General features: G+C 44.0%; 1 protein-coding gene and 1 non-coding gene across 5 annotated transcripts in view; one reads left to right on the forward strand and one right to left on the reverse strand.

Moving 5' to 3' along the window:
- LOC120900094 (WD repeat and FYVE domain-containing protein 3-like) overlaps positions 1 to 24,405 on the forward strand; it is a 323,997-nt gene that overhangs the window by 204,396 nt on the left and 95,196 nt on the right. For all 4 annotated transcript variants that reach the window (XM_040306684.1, XM_040306681.1, XM_040306683.1 and 1 more), the window contains 3 exons: positions 18,471 to 18,721; positions 19,709 to 20,193; positions 20,275 to 20,466. In XM_040306684.1, coding sequence (XP_040162618.1) covers positions 18,471 to 18,721; positions 19,709 to 20,193; positions 20,275 to 20,466 — 928 coding nt within the window. The remainder of the gene's footprint in view (positions 1 to 18,470; positions 18,722 to 19,708; positions 20,194 to 20,274; positions 20,467 to 24,405) is intronic.
- On the reverse strand, positions 8,882 to 9,000 carry LOC120905252. Its single transcript, XR_005739887.1, has one exon. It is a non-coding gene; the product is annotated as a 5S ribosomal RNA (ribosomal RNA).

Genomic DNA, 24,405 nt, shown 5'->3' on the forward strand with positions numbered 1-24,405 from the left:
CGACGAATTAATTATTAAGATCTAAGCATCATATACTAAAATATGATGGTTTATGTTCGGTCGAAAAATTGCTCAAATTTGGGACAAAAAACACAAAGTTTACACTTTGATGGCCTATATCTCAGTAAGTTTAAGATAAAAACGTGAAATATTTTGGTTTGAACTAAGTTTAAGTATCTATTTTAAGAAAATGATTATGGTGTTAACCTGCGATGAAGTTGGTTTTTGGATTTTTATACAGGCGTTTGCCCAATGTGCGATGGTAGCGGCTCGCGTCCGAGCGAGAAAACCGCGATGGCGGTGATGTGTCACGGCTGGGTAATTTGCGTGCGCAACTCAACGTTGGTGTCTTCCTACTCGTTCGCATCCGTGGGTAGAAGTGCACACAAACAAAAAAAACTAGTAGCACGATATGCAGGAACAGCTCGCGGTGCGGTGATCGGCTTCGAGGAGACCACCAGTAAGATGGTGGTCCGTCGAATGCAGGAACGCTTCGTGTAGCTATTGATGTACTAACACGGCGTTGCTGCGTTTTTCGTAGACATCTACTTGCTGTCCTGAGTGTAACGAAAAGCTTGTGAGGAGTAGTGCACACACGTACGAATTCACGCGGCGATGGTTGCGGATCATGTCGGAGTCTCCAGTTTTAGGGGCGCCACAAAATGTGTTCCATACTTTTTTAAATAAACGCAACACGCTTTGCGAACTACGTACGTATAAAAAATCATTTAACCGAGACAACCAAGTGATGCTTGGTTGAGAGTTGTTGGAGTAGAGAGTGTGCTTAGCATGCTATCGGATAATTGAGGCGGTGAATCGTGCTATCACTGATTTTCTCGCTGTAGTTCGCTCGTCGAACATTTTTTAGTCTGTGGTTCTAGGTTTGTGCTCCAGATGGAACTCTGGTCGCTACAAAGCAGTGGGCTTGGAAGAAACCCTCCGTGAAATATACTTTTAACCGTTATGTGTACAACCCCCTACATGAGTAAATTTAGCAAATAATTCGCAAAATAACTTTGAATTAAAAAATCATATAGACTTCAAATTTTAAAAATGCCTCAGAAAAGATGTCTTCTACCCATGTGTAAAAAGTAAAAAATATCAAATATGTTTAAATATTATTTTGAATTATTTAAGTTTATATACCATTCACATGTACAACCGCCTACGCGGATAGGCTATACAACTTGAATGGAAGAATTATGTTTTTCGTGGGTAAAAGCGTTTATATTTTGAACTACTTGTTAGATTTGAATGAAAATTGTCTTATAGGATCACAATAATGTTTTATAACATATCGTTGTGCAATTAGAATTTTAAAACTCCTATCAATATTTTTTTTCCATCAAAAATGTGCTGTAACTCCAACACCCCAACCGGCCTTGCCGCATGTTTTAATATGATGCTTATGCCTTTTTCTTTTCTTTTAAATGTTGTATTACAGTGTAACCATATATTGAAATTAACACTGAAATCACCTCTTTTAAAATGATACCAACCACTACAAGCAAACGAAATAGAAAGGGTGGAAAGTTAACACACACATTCATACTTTTGTCATAGTGTTACTGCCGAATAGGGATGGGTGTTTTGGAGCGCACCAATGGCTGCGAAGTCGGCTCTGCACTCACGGCTTCAGAGCCGGATCCACACCAATAGCTCCAGAGCCAGATCTGCACCAACATCTCCGGAGCTGGCTCCGTACCAACAGCCCCGGAGCCGGCGACGAATCAATGGCTCCGGAGCCGGCGGTGAATCAACGGCTCCGGACCAACGGCTCTGGACTAACGTTTCAATAGAGACGGCATTGTTTTTTTATTTTTTTTTTATTCAGGAGTAACGGTCCAAAAGAGAGACGGCATTGTATAATAGCCTAAAAAACGAATCTATCTTCTTCTAAGTGTAGAAGCTAACACCCGATGTGATTGTGTGATTGTTGATCGATGTTCAAAACTTATCGATTTTTTTATAAATTAATTTAAAACATTATTTACTAAGCTATTTACGGATCATTCCGATTAAAACTTTATTGAAAAGGATTTTTTTAGCAATCTGTTAAAACCAACTTCGGAGCCGTGAGTGCGGAGTCGTAGGTGCGGAGTCGGCTCCGGAGCCACTGGAGCGGGGTCAGCTTGGGAGCCGTGGGTGCGGGGCCATGGGTGCAGAGCCGTCTCCGTTGTGTTGGAGTGGAGGAGGTTCCGAAGTTGTCTGGAGCCGGTCGAAGCCGGTTTTTAATAAAACATGATGATCGATCGTCAACATGAAGTTTTATACAACAATTGAAAAATGTATAAAACTTTTGAAAGGCGTAAGTAAAACTTAGAAAAAGACTAATCATCTACTTAAACATGCGGCCTGGCCAGTGATGGTGGTGGATTTAGAACATATTTTTGACTGAAAAATATCTTGATAGGATTTTTAATGTTCTAATTTTACTATGATATGTTATGAAACATTATTATGAACCTTTAAGACAGATTTCATTCAAATTCAAATTCAAATTCAAGGAAATTCAAAAGATATACTCTTTTAACCACGAAAAACATTATTGTTCCATACAAAATGTATGGCCTACCCGGGTAGGCGGTTGTACGATTACGTAAAGGTTTTTGGTCGTACACATGACGGTTAAGAGGGACGTTTTATTTCTCGGCACTTAAAAATTGTCTTAGTTTTAAGATTCTCTTTTGCTCCTGATGTTTACTACTGAACTTGTTGTAGTAGTGACGTTCTGAAGGGAAAAAAAGTTTGGAGAGATACGCACGAACCGAGATTTTCGTGGTACCGTGAAAATCGTGTATGTACTGTCAATTTTGTAATAAAATCTGACAGGCGAAATAATTGTCGTTCGTGTCCTAGGTCTTTTTGATCGATCACGGACAGGTTTTATTGTTCCTATTGCTGTATATATTACATCCCCTATCCTCACCCACTCCCTTTCCTCTTGTCCCGCGAGGGGTCTATGAGGTAGGGCTTTTACTGCTTCTCGGAGCCTCTTTTTTCCGTGCGTCAGGCACCTAACACATATTTATATCCCCTTCTTGCCCTTTCATATGCATGGTGTCCTCATTGCCGCTCAGGATGCGGAGAGGAGTCCTTTCGGCTATACTTTGGTCCTCCCTAGAGCCTGTGGCCTCGGGCTCTGTAGTCTCTTTTGCCGTTCGTACCTTGTCGAGATGCCTTAACCAATGTTCCTTGTACCTGCGGGATTACTCGACCATCACTGTGGCTGGGTATTTGCCGATGCTCTTCAACTGCCAGTAACTGCCTGCGATAGCGCTCCCCAAGAGATCGGACTTCTGCTCGCCTTCCTACCGCTTTGGGTGGAGATGACGGTTTAGTAGTGCCGTCATGGCAGTTCACTTGTGTGTGTATTACATTAATAATAATTCTTTGATAGTTCGAAACAAAATAAAGCAAAATGATTTTTAGACAAAACTAAAGAAAACAAAAATACAAATCTATCCAACCAAATTACAACGGGACACTGACGTGTCTGAAGGAGCTTCCGATTTTTTATTGTGTCACCGATTACCGAGAGAAAATTTCGGCTTCTGTAGCCGCTGCTGACTCTGCCGCTGTAAGTCCTCCCTGAATGGGGTTGGTGGAGTAGACACCCTTACTGATAGCTGTTACATGTTGGGTGACGTCTGAAAGCTCGACTACCTCTTGCTGTTGCGGTATATGTTGACTGTTCCTGCGCTGTGGTCATACCTGCTCTCTGCGTTCTGGCTGGGCGAGCAATGGGGAAGTAATCTGATTCGCAGCTTCAGCGATCCTGCTCCATTTTTCTTGACTTTGAAGGAGATAGAACTGCAGTGTTTCAGGCGTAATCGCGTCAGTGTTGGCTTCACCAAACAACTATTGTCTGATTTCCGCAAATCTGGGGCACTCAAACATTCCGTGCTCGGCAGTCTCCGGAACATCCGGACACCTGATGCAATCTGGCGACGGTGTGAACCCCATCCGACACAAGTCGTCACGGAAAAAGCCATGACCGCACAAAACCTGATACAGATGGAAGTTAACTTCTCCGTGTCTTCGGGAATGCCATGCCGCGATGTCGGGGATGACACGATGTGTCCATCGCACGAATCTGGTGGCATCAGCTTGACTTGCATCCGCGTCCCATTCTTCCTGTCACCTTTGCATGGTGTTGATGTGCTCCTCTGATCGAAGCGACCCTGCCGAGAGGACTCCTCCCGCCTCTTGTTGCCGTTGGTAACATCGAGCGTCTTCTTGTAACTTCAGACGAATAGGTATCATGCTGGCTAGCACAACTGCTGTTTGATAACGTACCGTCCGCAATGCGCTTGACATTTTTATTGCACAATGTTTTTGCACCCTTTGCAGCATCCTCCGGCATTCCTGAGTCTTGGTAGCTTCATGCCAAACGGGCGCGGCATAAAGAAGGATGGAGTCTACAACGAATGCCAGAAGACGTCGTTTCGCACACTTGGGGCCACTGTGGTTGCGCATAAGTTACCCAAGCGCCTTAGCTGTTCGAAGCGCTTTTGTCGTGCAATACTCGACATGCGGTTTCCAAGACAATTGGTTGTCGATCACGACCCCCAGGGTAGCGAACACTACGGGGTGGTTCTCCACTTCACTCCATTGATGACCACAGGAATGTTTATATTGCCCTGCCTTTTGCTCAAAATTGTAACCAGCTGGCGCCGTCCAAGACCGAGTGATTTTTCATCGAGTGGTTAACCGCGGATACCGCTTCTTCTGCTCGCTGCGAAGCCGCTTCAGGAGTAATTCCCGGAACTAATAACAACAGATCATCGGCAAAGGCTATGATTTCCGCTCCTTCAGGCAACTCTAGGTCCAGCACACTATCATACATGACATTCCACAATGTGGGGCCCAATATGTGGAACGCCTGCAGACAAATTTCACGTTACAGGGCCATCATCAGTGTCAAAAACGAGTTGCCGATCAGTCACCCAATGCTGCAGCAACTTTTGTAGTAGAGCAGGGACTCCTTTGGATCTCAACGCCATTGCAATCGATTTCCAACTCGCCATATTAAATGCTTTCCGCACATCCAAGGAAACCACCATCAAACAGCGCATGTTTCGTCCGTTTGTTCTATTAAAAGATTTCGCGGTTCCTCCAGTTTGAACTACTCTCAGGATTGCTTGCACCGTCGATTTTCCCCGATACAAGCCGTACTGGTTTGGGGAAAGATGGGAAGTCTCACCGTTCTCAAGAAACTCATTAAGAAGGTTCAGAATAAGGCGTTCTAGCACTTTTCCAAGCCCATTAAACAATCGAAGAGGCCTGAAGGATGAAGATTCTCCCGGTGACTTCTCGGGTTTCTGCAGTAGTACCAAACGCTGAATTTTCCATTGAGCCGGGAAGTCACCACGATCGAAGCAGCCTTGATAGATATAACGAAACACTGTATGTTTTTTGATGGCAGTCTTGAGAGCGATATTAGGAATGCCGTCCAGCCCCGGTACCTTTCTCGAGCACATATCGTCATCTATACGTTCCAGCTCTAAATCCGTCACTGGTCGGATACGATTAGGTTCGGAAGAGGTTTCAGGAAACAGGTGAGTGACTATGCGCTCCAGCACTTCGCGATCCAATTCGGGAGGAGTGCGACTACCGCGCAAGTGAGAGGTAACGACCTGATAACCCGAACCATACACGTTCGCATTAACCTCGTCTATCAGCTGTTGAAATAGCTGTGCCTTGGTGGTAGTTATGGCACGTTTCAGCTCACTTCGCCTCTCTTGATGAATTTCCGATGCCGCTGCTCTCTCATCAGGGTCCACACGCGAATGGACATTGTCACTAGCCTCTTTGCAGAGCTAACGTAATTGTGCTATCTCTGGCGTCCACCAATATATCTGAGGTTTTGTTTGATAGTAGGATGTCGATGAACTGGCGCGTCGGGTGAGACGCTGAGGAGCTTCTTTCACTCTACACATGGTGTATAACACCTTTAGGCGCAGTCCAATTATTCGTTTTGCATGAGCCAGAGGCAAGCGAACTCGTGCCCTCTGGGTACCATCTGACAGCTGCCATAATCTACATTCGTTATGATGACCTCAGTCATCTGGGTGAGTACACGGACTGAGCCATCACCTCGAAGAACTCCTTGTACACTGGTGGACATTAAAATAGGAAAAAAAAAATTTACACTAGGTGTGTCATCGCCAACAGTTCGAGGCGTACTGAATTTGTAATAGCCGAATTTTGCGTTTTATACTCGCATTTGTGGTGCGCTACTTATCTGAGTTTTGAGTAACGGCAGCGTTTTTCGGTAGTATAAAAGGAGAGCCAAACCGTGTTGTGCTTCATTCTTCCATCAGTGGTCAAGGTGAAAGGTTGCTGTTTAAAAATTCCACAAAATCATCATGGGTCGCGGAAAGCACTGCACACCAGAGGAGCGAAAACACATTCAGGGGCTGTATCGTGAGAACGTGCCAATCAAGACAATCTGCAAGGCGTTCGGCCGTTCGCGGACGTTTGTGGACAACGCCATTCGTAGCGAGGCTACGGGTAAATCGACAGGTCGTCCGCGAAAAACAACGGCCGACGTTGACGCGCGGATTGTTGAGATGATCAGGGCGGATCCTTTCAAAACTTGCACTCGTATCAAGCAGGAGCTTGGATTGCAAGTTTCGGCGAAAACGGTGTCGCGCCGTTTACACGCCGGTGGGTTCTGTGCCCGGAATCCACCAAAGGTTCGTAAGCTGCAGCCGCACCACGTAGAAGCGCGCATTCGGTTTGCCGAAGAACATTTAGCTGCATCCATCTTTTGGTGGAGCAAAATCATTTTTTCGGATGAGTCCAGAATCAATCTGGATGGTTCGGACGGCTTTAAATACGTCTGGCGCTTTCCTAATCAGGCGTATCATCCGAAAAATGCGATAAAAACCCTTAGTCACGGAGGCGGCCACGTAATGGTGTGGGGTTGCTTCTCCTGGCACGGCACGGGTCCTTTGTTCCGAATCAAAGGGACACTGAACTCGGAAGGGTATAGAAAAATACTTAGTCGTGAGATGTTGCCATACGCCCGACAACAATTCGGAGACGAAGAGCATTACATCTTTCAGCATGATAACGACTCTAAGCACACATCGCGAACAGTTAAATGTTATTTGGCAAACCAGGATGTGCAAGTTCTACCGTGGCCTGCGTTGAGTCCTGACCTCAACCCGATTGAAAATCTGTGGTCAACTCTCAAGCGTCAGCTTAAGAACCAGCCTGCACGTTCAGCCGATGATCTATGGACACGCTGCAAGTTTATGTGGGAACGCATAGACAGAAGCGAATGCCGTAATCTCATCGGCGATATGGCCAAACGCTGTCAGGAAGTGATAGCGAATAACAGTCAACACATTGACCGTTAGAATATGTTTCCGCTCTGTGGAACACCGCAACACCACCTCCCAACAACCACTTAAACAGTCCTTTTCAGGGCTACCAAATATTTCTATTTTTATGTCCACCAGTGTATGAGTGCCATCGCATCAGAACTGTCAATGCTACGAGCCACTTTCATGCGTAGATTGAGCTTGGCTGTACGACTAACTTTCCGAACAAAAATCAATATGAATGGTCTTGTGGTCCACGTGTATCAACACCATCGACCATTACTCAAATCTCACTTGCTTCTGTACAAATGGTGCACATTGCAGTCATTCTAAACCAATATGCAATTTGTCGTTCATCTCCTCCATTTCAGGTGCATCGCGTATTTGTTTGTACACCACATTTTACCTGTTAGTGATGTTACCGGTTCGGACGCGTCATCTGAGGTCGATGTTGCGTACCATGCTGCTGACCGGGAACTTTGTTTAGGTTTATGCACGCTTTGTTGAGGTTTATGCACGCTTTGTTGATACTGCGTAGATTCCCGCTCGTTCCGGCGATTGTCAGACCGACGTGACTTGCGTCGAGTCACCTCGCGCCAAATACCATCTGATTCTACGAATTAGTGACCTCCTATACTGACTTTGAGTCAGCGTCGCCTGGCGAGATATAGACGCTGTGTCCCCATTTGCCACTACCGATGCTATAGAGGGCTGCGGTGCAATCTTCACCGCCTCTGCGATATGGAAGCAGAAGGAATGCTCCCTGCAGTTGTTGTAGCTAACTTCATTACCATTAATTGGGCCTGGAGTTTCGTATTCTCCTCACGGATTAGTGCCATGTCACGCCGGTACTCCTCACGATGTCTGATGGCTTCTTCTTTATCATGACGTGCCTCTTCCTTGGTTTCTCGAGATTCTTTCATCATAATGCTAATTTGAGCTTGTAGTTCCTGTAAAAGCACAGTAAGCTGCATCTTATCCTCTTTCTCTGCTGCTAGCGCCAGCTGTAAGTCTTCCACTGTCTTGGAGACTACGGAGCCAGCGTTCTCAGTGGCCATTGGAACGCGTAGTGCTGGTTTTCCAGAAGCAGCCAACTGCTTCCCCACGTTTGTTTTTGGTGTATCCGCTGACATGCGCATTCTGCACTTGAGATGAAAAACTCATCTTTACCACCAAAACTTGCCCCCCTTTGTGAAAAAAGATAAACTGCCTTCAGCTGTTGTGTGGCTGTCATTTCGATGTGTGTGGATAAAATTCGCGGAGTGTAGCAGCACCCTAATCTGTCGTATGACACTGGGTCGAGTGTAAACGCACCTTAAGTACGCAAAGGGTTAAACAGACGCCACTCTTTTTACTTTGAATTTCTTCGTTTTTAAAAGCGGTTTTCTCACAATTTCAACAAATTTGGTGATTAGCTGTTGTTATCTTATAAATTGTCTATCTTCTTGCGTCTTTTTACAACAAAATTTGGAAGACAAATACGGAGCTCATCTGCCTGAACTGTTGACACTTCACCCCTTCGGGAACGTCCATCAAAAAGGTGAAGATGCCAACGCCACACGGTTTTCCCAAGTGGTCACCCAATAAAATACTAGCCATGCCCGATGTTGCTTAACTTCGGTGATCGGAAGAGAACCGGTGTTTTCAACATGGTATGGTCGTTGATTGAAAGTACCGGGATGAAATATTTGTAATAGTTTCAATTCTAAATTCCAATGTGCACCATTTGTACAGAAGCAAGTGAGATTTGAGTAATGGTCGATGGTGTTGATACACGTGGACCACAAGACCATTCATATTGATTTTTGTTCGGAAAGTTAGAAGGGAATATATGTAATGATTAAATGAAACTTGTCGAAACACATTGCAAGAAAAGGACAGCAATATAATGATGAGTAGTAATACGCCATCTGTTGAGCAAACCAGAGCAGTTATGGAGCTTTCAGTTTTTTTCTATGTATGGGGCCTTCACGATTCTAGTTAGTTTTTTATATGGAGTTTGACAGTTGGAGGCTGAAATCATGTAAACACTCCATACAAAACCACACAAAAAATTAGCCTGCAATTTTCAGTCTAGATTATTCTAGCCACAAAGCACAAAACACGGGTTTGTTTACATTTATCCCAAGGTGCATTAAAGATGTTAGGTGATGCAATAAACAATCAAAGTGTATGTATTCCAGGTGGTCTCATAGCATTTATAACCAATTTTGAGCATCACTTTTTAACAGAACGAGTGAAAACTTTTGCTCAAACGAGCTTTCTGGAGGCTTGACGAATACTCAAAACACTCTTAAAATCTTCATTCAGAAGCCGAAGCGATAACAATCAGCCTTATAAATTCATATACCTTGCTATACAATGCAAACAGCTGACAAGCTGAAATTTCAGCCTACGAACTTAAAACGGAAAGGGCCCCTATATTTGATTTTGCAGTCGTTTAAGCTTCATCTGTGGCACATGGGTTTTTTTTTTCATCTTCTTCTTCTTTGGCTCAACAACCGTTGTCGATCAAGGCCTGCCTGTACCACTTGAGGACTTGGCTTTCAGTGACTAATTAATTCCCCCCCCATAGCAGGATAGTCAGTCCTACGTATGGCGGCACGGTCCATTTAGGGATTGAACCCATGACGGGCATGTTGTTAAGTCGTACGGGTTTTTTTTTAAATGTATCCGCAGTTTATTTGTCAAAAAAATTTACATAGTTAACATACAACTGCGCGCACCTTCCGATGGGGGTTACCCGTTAGGGGTTTACCCACCGGATAAGACCGTCCGATTGGACCTTCCTTTTTTATTATTAGTATTATTATTATTACGCATTTATACACTATTGTGCCTTGATCCTTTATGAGAAAAAAAACCTTGTGACCTAGCTTAAGCCCTTCCGTTACTCGCGTGGGAGTCATCCTCTGTGCCTTGAGCAGCTCTCTTAGCGCCCTGATGTTACTTGAGCGGTAACGGCTGCTTCTTCTTCTGGTGTTAGGCCAGTACGCCTCTCCTGTCTCTCGCCCGATGGTGGCGGTGACGATGGTGTCACCGTAGCTTGGCGCTGGTCCATTTCCACAGTAAGTGGCGCTGTGTGACCCTGCAGCCGACTGTCGGATAGTTGTTGTTGTCCGACCCTTCTCTGCGTTCGCCTCCGGTTGCGTTGTGGTGTCGGAGGTGCTACTGCTGCTGTTACTGGTGCTGGTGTGGCTTCGGCTGGTGCTGCATCGCTGGCTGCTGGCATGTACAAAAGTCGTAACGCGGACGCCAGTTCCATGTCGCCAAGCTGCTCCGCGCGTAGCCGAGCTCTACGGGCCCTTATTTGACGGTTTCGGGCCGCTCGTCGTACTGCAGCCTCGTCCTGCGCCTGCTCTGCGTTGACTGTCGCCTCTGCGGAGGCAGAATTGGATAAGCGCGTTCATCGCTGCCTCATCCTCTCTCCAGCGCAGCTGCAGAACTGTGGTTATGCGTTGTGCCGCTTCCTTGATTCGGGTCCAAGAATCTGAACTTTGCAGCAACCTCCGCCCGATGTTATCCTCGGTAATGGGACCGTCCGTTCCCAGCTCCAGTAGGTCGCGCCGGACTTCTACAAATCTCGGACATTGGAACAGCACGTGAGCCACTGACTCGACCGAGCCTGTGCATTCCGGGCATTCTGGAGATGGAGCGAAGCCGCAGACGTGCAGAAACTCTCGGAAAAATCCGTGTCCCGAGAGTATCTGGGCAAGATGAAAGTCCACCTCACCCCGCTTCTGTGCCATCCATGAATGCACCTCGGGGATCAATCTGTGTGCCCAACGTGCGTAACGGCTGGCTCCTGGATTCGATGCGTTCGCATCCCACTCCCGTTGCCATACCTCCAGCGTCACCGCGCGTTCCTCACGTCGGATGACAGCACGACTTGCTTCCGGGTCGGCGAAGTACCGTTGGTGGCATCTCGCGTCTTCCTTTATCAAAAGGTGATGAGGGATGAGCCTTGCCGTGAGTACAGCTACGCTGTAGCTCATGGATCTGAATCCGCATACGACTCGCTGCGCCAGAGGTCGCTGGACGCTTGCCAACATCCGCCGGCACCACTGGCGATCCGTGGCCTCAGCCCAGATGGGTGCACCGTAGCGAATAATCGCTTCAGACACCCCGGCAAGCAATCTCCGCTTAGCTACCCGGGGCCCACTGTGGTTCCTCATTACGTTGGTCACGACCTTCACAACGCGGTTGGCCTTTTCCACTGCCATCGTCACGTGTGGTCGCCAAAGAAGGTGGTCATGAATCATGACCCCCAGGTAGCGTATCGCCTGCTTGGAGCGGATCTCAATTCCGCCAACCCTTATCGGGATCTCTGGATGCCCTCGACGGAGGCTGGAGATCATGACGCATTCCGTCTTTTCTGGTGCTAATTGCAGGTGATGTTGTCGCATCCATGCGTGCACTCTTTCTACTGCCTCCTCTGCAATTGCTGCCGCGTGTTCTAGCGTGGTTCCTGCCGCCAAAATTGCCAAATCGTCTGCGAACCCAACTGTCTGTGCACCTTCAGGAAGCTCCAACCGTAACACGCCGTCGTATCCGACGTTCCAAAGTGTAGGACCCAATATAGATCCCTGTGGACAGCCGGCCGAGACCCGACGCGTTACGGGACCATCTGTTGTATCGTACGTCAGTTCCCTGTCAGTGAAATAATCCTGCAGAATGTTACGCAGTTGCAGGGGAACTCTTTTATCCCTGAGGGCCTCAGCAATACATTGCCAGCTGGCGGTGTTAAACGCGTTGCGCACGTCGAGCGCGACAACCATGAGGCAGCGCCGATCACGGTAGTTTGTGCGCCCGAACGACATGGCTCGTCTGCCCGCATTTACTACCTGTTGGATTGCCAGCAGTGTCGATCTATCACGCCGAAAACCGTATTGGTATTCAGACAGTTGTGGATTATCTGAATCTTCCAGGTGCTCATTCAAGCGATCCAGCAACAAACTTTCGAACGTTTTGCCCGCGTTGTCCAGCAGGCAGATCGGGCGAAAGGACGATGGATCCCCCGGTGGCTTGCCCGGCTTGGACAGGAGTACCAGCCGCTGCTTTTTCCATTGTTCTGGGAAGCATGACCTGCCTAGGCACTCCTGATACACTTGTCGAAAGGATCTTGGATAGTTCTTAATGGCAGACGCCAATGCAGCGTTCGGCACGCCATCGAGACCAGGGGCTTTCCTAGTTTGCATACCGCTGGCGATAATCTGCAGTTCCAAATCAGTCACCTCACGAAGCGGCACCCTGTTGCCAACTTCATGTTCGTCCTCAGTTGGCCACTCTGCTTGAGGATGATCCGGAAACAACGTCGATACAACGCTCTCCAATACCACCGGATCCCGTTCTTGCGCTGTCCGAGAGGGCTGTAGGCGATACAGGACCTTACGGATGCACTGTCCCGTCTCATCATCATGCAACGCTTGAAGCATTCGGTCAAAGAACTGTTTCTTGCTCGCCTTAATCGCAGTCTTCAACGCATGACGAGCCTGTCGATCCAATGCTGAAATATCGGGATCGGTGGGTGAAGCTAATCGCCGCTGTTCTGCGATACGGCACTCGTTCACCAACTCTTCAATGGCCGGAGTCCACCAATACGCTGGCCGACCGGTGTGGTCTTGTGATGGGAACACGCGCGACATCGTCTCATCGCAGGCTCTTGTCAGCGACTCAATCAGACTCTTCGCATGCGTAGCCCGGTCCTCAAACCGGGTTGACTGCAGTGCTGACTCGAAGAGTGTAGGATCGAACTGACGTGTGTTCCATCGCGTCCCGGCCAACCGCACTGCTGTGCGTTGTCTTCTCGCTGTCCCTGATTGCTGTTCTCTCGGTGGCTGTTCTCCAACTGTGTAGCGGATGTAAACATGGTCAGAATAGGAGTATCGTGACAGGATCCGCCAGCAGGTTGCAGGGTTTGCTGCTAGGTCTGGACGGCAGATGGACGGACTGGCAAAAGCTACGTCTATCCTACTGGGCCGTGCTGATCCACAGCCCCGGAATGTGTGGGATGTCCCGATATTCAGTACCTCAAGTCCCAGATCATTAACCAGCTGTAAAAGCGCAATGCCTTTCGGCTTAGTGCGTTCACTCCCCCACGCTGTGTGCCAGGCGTTGAAGTCACCTGCCAACAGCACTCTCGGATGGCCACGGATAAGTATGTCTATCCTTTCCATAATTTCCTCAAACTGCCGGACACTGACATTAGGTTTCACATAACAACATACAATTGTTATCCCGTTCACATCCGCTACGACGATACCAGGAAATGTAACGCTGCGAATACGTTGTATTGAATAGCGCACCCCACTCGTCACGATGGCCACCGACCTGTCCCTGTCAACCACCCAGTTTCCGTTGTTCTGAAGGACTGCATATAACTCTGACAAAAGCAATACGTCCGCCTTCTCTACACGCATGGTATTTAGCGCAAGGTCCTGCGCAATCCTGCATTTATTAATGTTTATCTGCAAGATATCCATTAACAGGGCATTGACGTAACAGCGCAGGAGGCGGCGGCAATTCGATGCGGGCCGCCACATAACAGGCACTTAATGTCATTGGTACAGTTCACCGCCTTGTGATCGGCTGCACCGCAGCGAATACACAGACTAGATCGGTCCGTCCCCTGACATTCTCGGACCATGTGGCCGCGTTCAAGGCATCGAAAACATCGACGCGACTCGGCAGATGGCTTCGGTGCTTCGCGCACCTTGCAGCTAGAAAAACCAATTATAAGCCGCTTGTCGATGAGATAGTTGGCGTCACTACGAGGCAATTTCACACGCGCACGTAGTGAGCCATCACGCTGCTCCCAGACATTGGTTGAGGCCAGCATCGCCTCTTTTTCCAAGGCAATTTGTAGTGCCTTGCGAATATCTGCCTCCGTAGCCAACATGTCAATGTTTGGTATGATGACTTCCCCCATATTTGCTACGACACGTGCAGTACCGCTTTCCCCGACGGCCTCTTGTATTTTGCCAAGGAGGGCTCCAGCATCGGCACCTTGTTTCAGCAGGAGGCGTAGGTGATCCCTTGTCGAACGATTTCCACGACGAATCAGGCTATTCTCCTCCACCAGATTCGGATTCAGCCGAACCTTCTGGTACAGGGTAAAGTACGTCACTCCAGCTGCCGGCGCCACGAAGATTTTATCCGGCTGTTTACGGGCTGAACGATGCTGCTCCTTGTTGAGCTGCTCGCGTCTCTGCTGCTGCAGATTCTTTTGCTGCAGTGGCTGATGATCATCAACCGATAGCCGTCCACCCGCAATGGAGGTTGTCTACAATTGCTGTTGGTGCTGCTGTTGCTGTCGCCGCTCTGCCCGAATTTCTTGCCAGCGACGCGACCCTCGTTTAACCACCTCAGTAAATGGGTCCTCAACTATACCTGCCGACGTTGATGCTCCTTCGTTCACTTCGTTGCTCACTACCTGGCGGTGCGGCTTTTGTTGTTGTGACGATGGCTGTGACGATTGTTGCTGACATTGCTGATCCTGCTGCTTTCGCGTTTGCCGTTCTTGTGTATTCGGCTGCTCGCGCTGGCGCTGCATCATCTTGGCAATGAGTTCTCGATCTTTTCTTGCTTCTTCCCGCATTTCCTTTGCTCGCCGATCTACTTCCTCTCGAAGAAAGTTCTCGCGACGTAAGGAGTCTTCGCGTGCTTCTTTGGCCTGTCGGTCCGCACGCTCCGATCTCTCTACCAACTGTTGGCGCATGGATTCCAGTTGAGTTTGGAGCTGCAATACGAGAGCCTGCAGCTCAGCTTTCTCCCTGCGCGTCTCATCGAGCTGTAGTCTCAGCTCGCTCGCCTCTGTTGCTCGCGACGTGCTGCTGGTGTTAGCTCGGAAAGACAGTGGCTGTCGTGACTCCCTGCATGTCACTGTAGGTATTGCCGGATTCTTTGGCCTTGCCCCAAGACTGCATTCTACCGGGCCAGCACGGGATCGGAGTTCCATGATGTTAGTGGTAACCTGGATTGAACCTGATGAGCTTTTTTTTATTATTATTATTATTTATATAATATTATAATTATTATATTTTTTTCCTTTTTTTTATATTATTATTATTATTATTATTATTTTATTTATTTATTTTTTTTTAATTCACTTCAACGCAGTACTGCCCCACACTTATTTATCCCGATGCACAGAAAGATCGTTGGTACCGCTTGGACGAGGTTAGCCTTTGGTCGGAAAACACTTCCATTCGAGGGTAGATTTTAATCGCGCTTCATGCATTATAAAATGTTCAACGGGACGGCCCTGCTGTCACTTGTCATTATTATCGTCCACTCGCAGTATTGCGTTAATGTTTATTTTATACGTTTTTATAAAATACACATTAGCTAATGTTCGCTCGCTTATTTTATACGTTTTTTCTCATACTTTTCTAGCGTATTCTCAAGAAACTCCAGTTATTTGTTATAGTGTTCCATCTTATTTAGCAACAAATACTCTTCCAAGGCGCCTTTTCACACGTTTCACAATGTTAATCCGAAATATCTCTAGAGCGTATTCCCGCTTACACTTGGTTGGTTTAGCTACCCGTCGAACCCTAAGTCGTACGAGTTGACGACTGTACTACGAGACCGGTTCAAACCGGGGGGTTTTGTCATACGGGTGAAAAAAATTTCTCTTAATTTAATTATATATGTAATTATATTATACGCATAGACAACACATTTAATTTTGGGGCTTTTAGTGCTGATTTGTGATACAATTATGTTGTTTAACAAAGAATAGAAGTTTATCATTGCTCGACTGTAGTATTTTAGCCGAAACATGGATTATTCATTGACTTATTACCTGTTGAACCTGCTCTGTCAAACCTGCTAGCACGTCAGAATAGAAATACGTCTCAAGTGATATGAATTGTGCACCTCACATCGCAAAGTGATTTAGTAAACCCTATATTCAAGCGTAGCCTTGATGGGGTGTATGTTGTTTGCTTGTTCTTTTCCCTTTTCCCCTTTTCTTTCCTCCTTCTATCCACGAGCACATCTGGTGCTCACAAAAACTATTTTTAGAAATTAAAACAGATTGCGTGTTATTTTTTAGTCACTTCGGTTTACACACATATGTTAATTGATGATGGTATACGCTATTTGAATTATCTTTGGCGCCTCACATGCTGGGCTTCCCCTCCAAGTGTTCAAAAAATCCAAAGTAAATAAATATGTTGGGTCTTTGACGTACACCAACTTTATTATTACGCACTATAATCACGCACAGATAGACGGAACGGAAGAACCTCACGAGCGTACAGTTTGGCGGTCGGAATGATAAGAGAAAGACGATCGCCCGGTGCGATCGTTTATCCCTGCTCTCCTATCGGTGCGATCGTTTATCCCTGCTCTCCTATCGGTACGATCTTTTATCCCTGCTCTCCTATGGTTCGTGGATGTTCGGTCCCTACGTTGTCGTCCTGCTACTCCCTATCATTTCTAGTGCCATCTAGCGGACGCTAGTACAACGTCGTGATTGCACTGCCGGCGCTGACAGTGCTGAACACAAAAACGTAGCGCCTTACGGGTACGCGGTATGTGGTATGATCACCACAAATATACAAATTAATCACACTATCACTTAAACAAGTCGTAACAGTCATTTGAATGCCTCAATTTGCTCTTTAACATACTTACCGCACTACAATAAAAACTCACTTAAGTTCACGCTTTACGCAAACGTTTTGCGTATTTGTAGAAATGTGTTATATTGCTTTTCACTTAATTTACCCCACCGTATGGCACAGCACTTCTCCAAATAAAGCTCAAATTCGTTCTGGCAAGGAATGTCGAGCGTTCCCAGCGCAGTATTAGAGGGATAAAGAATTAAAACCGTAAATGACACTATGGGTGATCCATGGACAGTACATCTTAAGACTCGAGCATGTAATTTATTTTGATTATTTCTATTTAATCTTGCTGTTGTAATAGTTTGAATTGTAGTTCATGAACTAATGTTTATGTATCAAATATTTTAAAATTTTAAATAACACTACCGAATGAAAAATCAAAGCAATTTGGTAAATACAATTCCAGTCCATTGCGTCTGCAATAAACCCATACTGTTCTTTTCTCAGAAAGAATGAAATGCACACATCACCGCAGTGATGGGAGCGTTTGGGTATAGAAGGTTGGTGGAGTGCGAGTGTATGTCTGATGAAAAGCGCAAAATTTTGACGAACACTATAATGGTTGGAGTGTTCGGGTGTGGAGAGGCAAGTGAAGTGCGAGTTTGACGCACGAACGTTCGAAACCGTGAATGACGGGGAGCAAAAGGCAGAGAAAAGAGTGATTTTCTGCCAAGTGGGTATACTATACAGGGTTTCGAAACATTTAATGGACTACTTGAACCACTCGGTGGAATGTTTCAAATGGTTAGGAGATGTTTGCAACGATGCTATGGAGGTTTGCAGGCATATAGGGGAATACTATAAACACTTAGGAGAAGTGTACAAAACAGCTATGGAGTTTTGCATCCAACTATGATGCACTCGATTGTAGCGCTGTAGAAATTAAAGATTTTTTTTTTTTGACAAGCACCGTCGTGATGATTTATGTGTTTGGGGTGATTAATTACATGTTTTAGGATGATTAGAAGGAGATATCCGGGTACCTTTTATCCACTTGTCCTTTTATACGTCCTGTTGAAAAATGACAGATCAATACATGGATGACATTGTGTGCTGAGGAGGATATTTGAAATAACGGTTACTAGAGCATTTTGTCATAATAAAATACGCTGTAATTAATGACAAATTTTTAATATTTTTATCGGAAAAGCATGAAGTTTATAAAACTGGCTAGGTTTTACCAAAACATATTATTAATAGCGCTCCACTGTAGTAGTTAATATATAATAACATTTACAGGGTTTTGAATCGTATAAGGGAATAGTTCAATCAGTTAGGAGAATGTTGCAAATCGGTAGGGGAATGATGCAAGCAAGCTGTGGAAGTTTGCAATCATATTGGGGAGCGTTGCAATCGACTAGAGGAAATTTTGCAAGCATGCTGTGGAGCTGTCATCAGACTGTGGGTGCCGGTGTAAAAAGCTTCCCCGATTTGCTGTGGACTTAATATTCGACTTGAGATACAATCTTTTTTTTTAAATGAATATTTTGATATTTTTCAGCATTGAAGACCCCCTTGAGAAAAGTGCAGCAATTGGTTTTATAAACAATTTTGGGCAGATTCCAAAGCAATTATTCCGAAAACAACATCCTGCTAAGCGAATTACCACTACAAAGCAATTTTCCATATTGGGTGATGTAAGTCCACTGCATCCTCCACAAACGCCAATCGGAGTAACACCAGCAATCAACTACGAGAAAATCTTTTTTTATCATTTGAACAATCTGAAGTCATCACAACAACCAATCAAAGGTATAATATAATTTTTTAATTGTTGTTTATTTATTGTAAAATCCATCTGCCAAACACGAAAAAAACCTTTAAAATAACCTAACAACTGCCATGCATGCAAGTTATACACCATCTTGCCTTCCAACAAAATTATGTATCATTGTTTAGGATATCAGCCAACACGAACGACTATAACATTGGTTGTTCATGATTCAATGAGGGTAAATCTGCTCATGTACATGTTTGAAACACAAACGAATGGCAAGAAATTGCATAAATGGTCCATTTAGTGATCGAATAAAAATAACCATGATCTTGTTTTGTACTTTGCTTAACTTATATATGTTTTTATTTTTGACGCCATACGGATATAATTATGACAATAAGTTCACATAGGACCTAGAACTCAGATTATTAATATGAAGAAATTGAAGAATTTTGAAAATGATAGGGAACAATCATCAGCAAATGAAACCTCGGCCAGATAATTAGACACTTTCCCAAACTCGATCGAAGTGGATGTCAAAAATGATATAAAATGGTTTTCTTGAATGTCTTTTGAGCATTATGCCATGTTGCAAGCATAACTGAAAAGGATACTGATAACTGTCAATGCAAGCTATCCCAATGTAAAAATGACACATCAATACGACGGTCACAAAAAAAAGTTAAATTGAAAATGAATAATAAATATATGTCGCAAAACTGACTAAAATTGTCACAAACGAGCAATTTGGCTGGGTAATTTAATCTTTTTTTGGTAATATAGACCCATTTTTGTTTTTTAACATCCCTTTAACCCCTGTTACCCCCCCCCCCTCCATCCTATTTAGTTACGGGATTTCTTTCCCTCTACCTACTTAAGCAATCACTGTGCTTCTGTCTTAATTTGCGCTCCCTCGTCTCTATATTTCTTTTCTTTTCTTTTTCAGCATATGGTGTAGCTTCACGGTGAACAATTACATCAAAATATAATTGATATATTTGTATTATTTTCTTCCTTTTCAGAGCTCAAAGGTCCGGTGGGGCAAATAATTCATTATGAGAAACAAATATTGTGCGTTGAACAAAATAAAATGCTCATACCATCATCATATAATCGCTACGTAGGTTGGGGATTCGCTGATCATTCGTTACGAATTGGTTGTTACGATTCTGGTCGTATACATCAAGTATGGGAGAACGTTGATATTTGTGGCGAAATTCATACCTGTACATGTCCTAGTGCAAAGTTACTGATATTTGCTGGTACCAGTTCGGTATTATCTGTATATCATATGGATACGAATATGAAAAAAATTTCTCTGAAACAAACACTGTACGGACACATTGATGCAGTCACTGCTCTTACATCTAGTACTGCTTACAACATAATTATAAGTGGTTCTCGAGATCAAACTGCAATAATATGGGATTTGGCGAGAATGACTTACGCACGCCAATTAATAGGCCACGTTGGAGCTGTAACTGCAATCAGTATCAATGAATTAACGGTGAGTAGAGTGGAAATCATAGTAAAATAGTAATACGCATTACATGCATATTTACATTCCTATTTTCCCTCTTGATTAAAGGGTGATATTGCAACATGTTCCGGCACATGGCTTTACATATGGTCTATCAATGGTCTCAATCTAGCTGTTGTCAACACAAGTATGGGTAGTTCGGATCGAATGCAACAAATTCTTTGTGTGACTTTTTCATATATTCGAGAATGGGACACTAATAATGTCATAATCACTGGCTCTACTGACGGAAGAATACGGGTAATTATATTTTAAAATTTTTATGTTTACATAACAGTCCAAAATGAGCAGCTGGCGAGATGTAAACACTTAAAAATATTTCACGACCTCGGTTAAAAAAACTTCCAAAATCCGTCGGCTATTTCGATTCTTGCTGATATGTCATTTGAAAAATCCCAGTAGCCAAAATGCAGTACCATTTAAAACTGAAATATCAATTAAATAAATATTTGAACCGAAACTCGGCAACACAACATGCCGAGGACATACGTTAAACATAGTTGTCACCGAGCTCATCCGTCAAAATAACCGAGATTTCAGCTTTACTATTGGGATTAACCGAGGCTCGGTATTCTATATATCATTCGCCGTTCTGTTAATCTCGTGCTAATGAAACGAAAACCTTTCGGAGTGTTGTTGTGATGTAAAATTAAAAGTGTAAAAAATAAGTGAAGATGAGTCTCTGAGCGTGAAAACCCCGAGCATCAGTAGTTTCAGTTAAATCCGCCATTGCGGAGGGGGCGTAGTAGGTTTAAATTTAAGTGGCCAGATGACTTGGAGGCTTCAGTCATTAAGGCCAGGATAATGGACTGGCGAGGGCTAGAGACTTCGGCTTCGGACACTCCTTATTGCACGGAATAATTGTACCGCGTTGTTTCAAAATATTTTTGCACGAGTGTGTAAAATACGGACGTTCACGGATCCAACGTTCGCGGTGGCTGGAGTTGATGGGCGCACATGGTACATGGTACAGGACAAGGGTCAGCGAAGACTACTAGTTCAGAAAGGATTCAAACCTCGTCCTCCAGTCCAGTGCATACGATTTTGTTTCATCTAGACTTGTTCAGCCAACAACCCGTTTTACACTTTTCCCGGATCGTTTGAACAGGCCTACAGTCGGTACTGTCTAAGGCCACTTCTGGTGTGGATTCTTCACTAGATGGTCCGTAAATAAGCAAAATTTACCATTTCATTCATTCCGGAAAACAACACCTCTAAATATAAACAAAAGTGTGATTGACAGATAGGCAAAACCAATGGCTACTCGAATCGGTAAGAGTTATCCACCAGTGGAGAAATTATCCTCCGGTGGAAAATAAATTCCACCGGTGGCATTTTGAGCATATTAACCGATCGGATAAATTTTATCGACTTTCGTTGGCGATCAGGCCCATTGATTCGCCCGGTGGTCCTCTACGAACACCAATCCTGGACCATCCGAGCGGAGGATGCGAACGTTCTGGGCGTGTTTGAGCGACGTATCCTCCGGAGAAGGATAAACCACAAGCTTGCTGAGCTGTGCGGCGAACCGAGCATCCTGACGGTGGCGAAGGTTTGAAGGATACGATGGCTGGGGCATGTCATGAGGATGCTGGACTCATGCCCCACCAAGAAGGTGCTCGACAGCGATCCCCAGTTCGGCATAAGGCGCAGGGGAGCACAACGAACTCGATGGCTGGACCAGGTGAAGCGAGACTTGACGGAGATCGGGTCTGCATGGATGGGAGGCTGCAGCCAGGGACCGAGCATCCTGGAGAATTACTGTTGCCAGGCCATGTCACATCGACGTGCTCTATCGTGCGCAGGCCAACAAGAGAGAGAGAGGCTGATCCGGACGACAGGTTTGATTGTAACGTGTTTCCTTGTGTCTACCGGTTTTACCTCCCGCATTGTTTGTTTCAATTGGTTAACGAAATTGTAAGGATTTTCCATACTTATTTCTGTTGGTTTAAAAATTTCTGCTGGGATGCGCAAGCTTGGACCGTATACTAGTTCGGCGGGAGTGGCTTTAATGTCTTCTTTATACGAAACCCGTATCGCTAACAAGATCAGTGGAAACTTTTTTGTCCAAGAAAGGGAACTATTTGTGGCTTTCAGAGAATTTTCCAATTGACGATGGAATCGTTCTACAAGACCGTTGAGGATCATATGCTGTTGTTCGAATGTGATGAATCCCCAATAGATTAGTTAAACTTCCGAAAAGCCGCGATTCAAATTGTTTACCTCTATCAGTCGTGATTTTTGCCGGGCAGCCAAATCTCGAGATGTATTCGCTTATAATTGTTTTTGCTACTGTTTCTGCGGTTATGTCGAGAATAGGGTAGCATTCCGGCCATCTTGTGAAACGATCTACCATGGTTATTAAATAGCACATCCCTTCCGACGGTGGGAGAGGCCTATAATGTCCTAGTGGACGTGTTCAAATCTCCCGGACGTTAATGGAAACTGTTCTAGTGGAGATTTTCTATGGCGATGCACCTTTGACCTCTGGCATATTAAGCACGAACGTGCCCACTTTCCGACGGGTAGCGATTAATTTTCTTGAAGCTCGAACTTCAAGATGTGACATGTTGTGTTCACTATCGAATGTACGCTCTCTTAATTCCACAGGTAGGGTAAGTGTACCTATTATGGCCATAGTACCAATTATGGCCATATCAACCAATATGTTTGCTCTAAAAGAGTAAATTTACATTCTGCACCCACGGATGGATTTTTTGCATCAAATATGAACTTTTTAAAATATTCATGCTTCATTAGTTACGTGTCAGAAACATCCATTTATAAAAAATCACTCTTTTAAATTGTTCAGTTAAGATTTTGGCCATCTCTTAGCATTTTGCTAAGAGCACCACTGTAGGATATTAGTGATTTACAAGCATCTAAACATATTTTTATATGAAAAAACACCATTATGATGTAAAACGCTTGTTATTTAACAGCTTCACAACAAAATTTATAAGCATCGAATTTAGCATCGAAAATGTGCCTTTTTGCCATATGTCCATAATTGGTACTACTTAACAACGATGTACCAATTATCACACTAGGTAAATATACAAATTATGGCCATAGTACCAATTATGGCCATAAGGAGCACTTCCTGTTGTATAAACCAATCTATTTCCTTTTAAAACGTTCGAAAGCATTTTAATATAAATTATAAACTGTATTATGATCATGGTTTCCATTAGCAACGTATAGGACACTATCATTTATTAATTATTCCGGGTTTAAAATCAGTCCTCAGAAGAGCCGACACTCGTTAACTTTTTTCGAAGACCATTGCGGTTGAATTTTAGTGACTTTTAAAACTATTAATCCAAATTTCAACCTTGAAAATTTAACATTTGTCAATTATCACTACAAACTTAACGAATCGATTTTTAAATGTATAAACAATGTTCAACTCATCTGTCAAAAATGTTCGCACTGTCATATACGCCATGTTCTGTCATTTTCAGTATAAACAATGTGTCATGCTATTTGTTGTCAATAAATGTCTCCGACATTCACTAGTGAAGAAAAAGTGCGTGCTATCTTTCAAATACATTGCAAAATACAACATTAATTCAATCGGGGCGAGTACCGGCTTCGAACGACTAAATCCGTTCGACACTCATGAGAGAATGAGAATCATGAGATACAACTGTCAAGCATTTAAAGACGTTTATATCTACGATTCAAGGATGGTAAAGTTTTGAATTTTGATCTTTTTTGCCGTTGGTGTTGGATTTCATTCGTAACATCATTATTGGATGATTTGTTATCAATTATAAGGCAGCTTTACTCACTTTCTTGAAATTTGAATTTATCTTAGTTAAAATTTAGGAGGGACGACAGGATTGGATTTACTTTATAAAAATGTATAAAAATACTGATTGCTTTTATTTCAAAAAATTATAAACGTTATTTACATGGTGAAAATGTTTTGCGATATTTTTCTATAAAGTTTTCAGCAGTGTAACAAATTTATGTGAAAAACATTAAATTTGACCTTTACATAAATATTCAAATATTTTATATATATATATATATATATATAAATATATATATATATATATATATATATATATATATATATATATATATATATATATATATATATATATATATATATATATATATATATATATATCTATGTATAATTTATTTATATAACTATATTATTATAGATAT

This window comes from Anopheles arabiensis, chromosome 3 (genome assembly GCF_016920715.1).
Source record: "Anopheles arabiensis isolate DONGOLA chromosome 3, AaraD3, whole genome shotgun sequence".
In the NCBI taxonomy this organism is placed as follows: Eukaryota; Metazoa; Arthropoda; class Insecta; order Diptera; family Culicidae; genus Anopheles; species Anopheles arabiensis.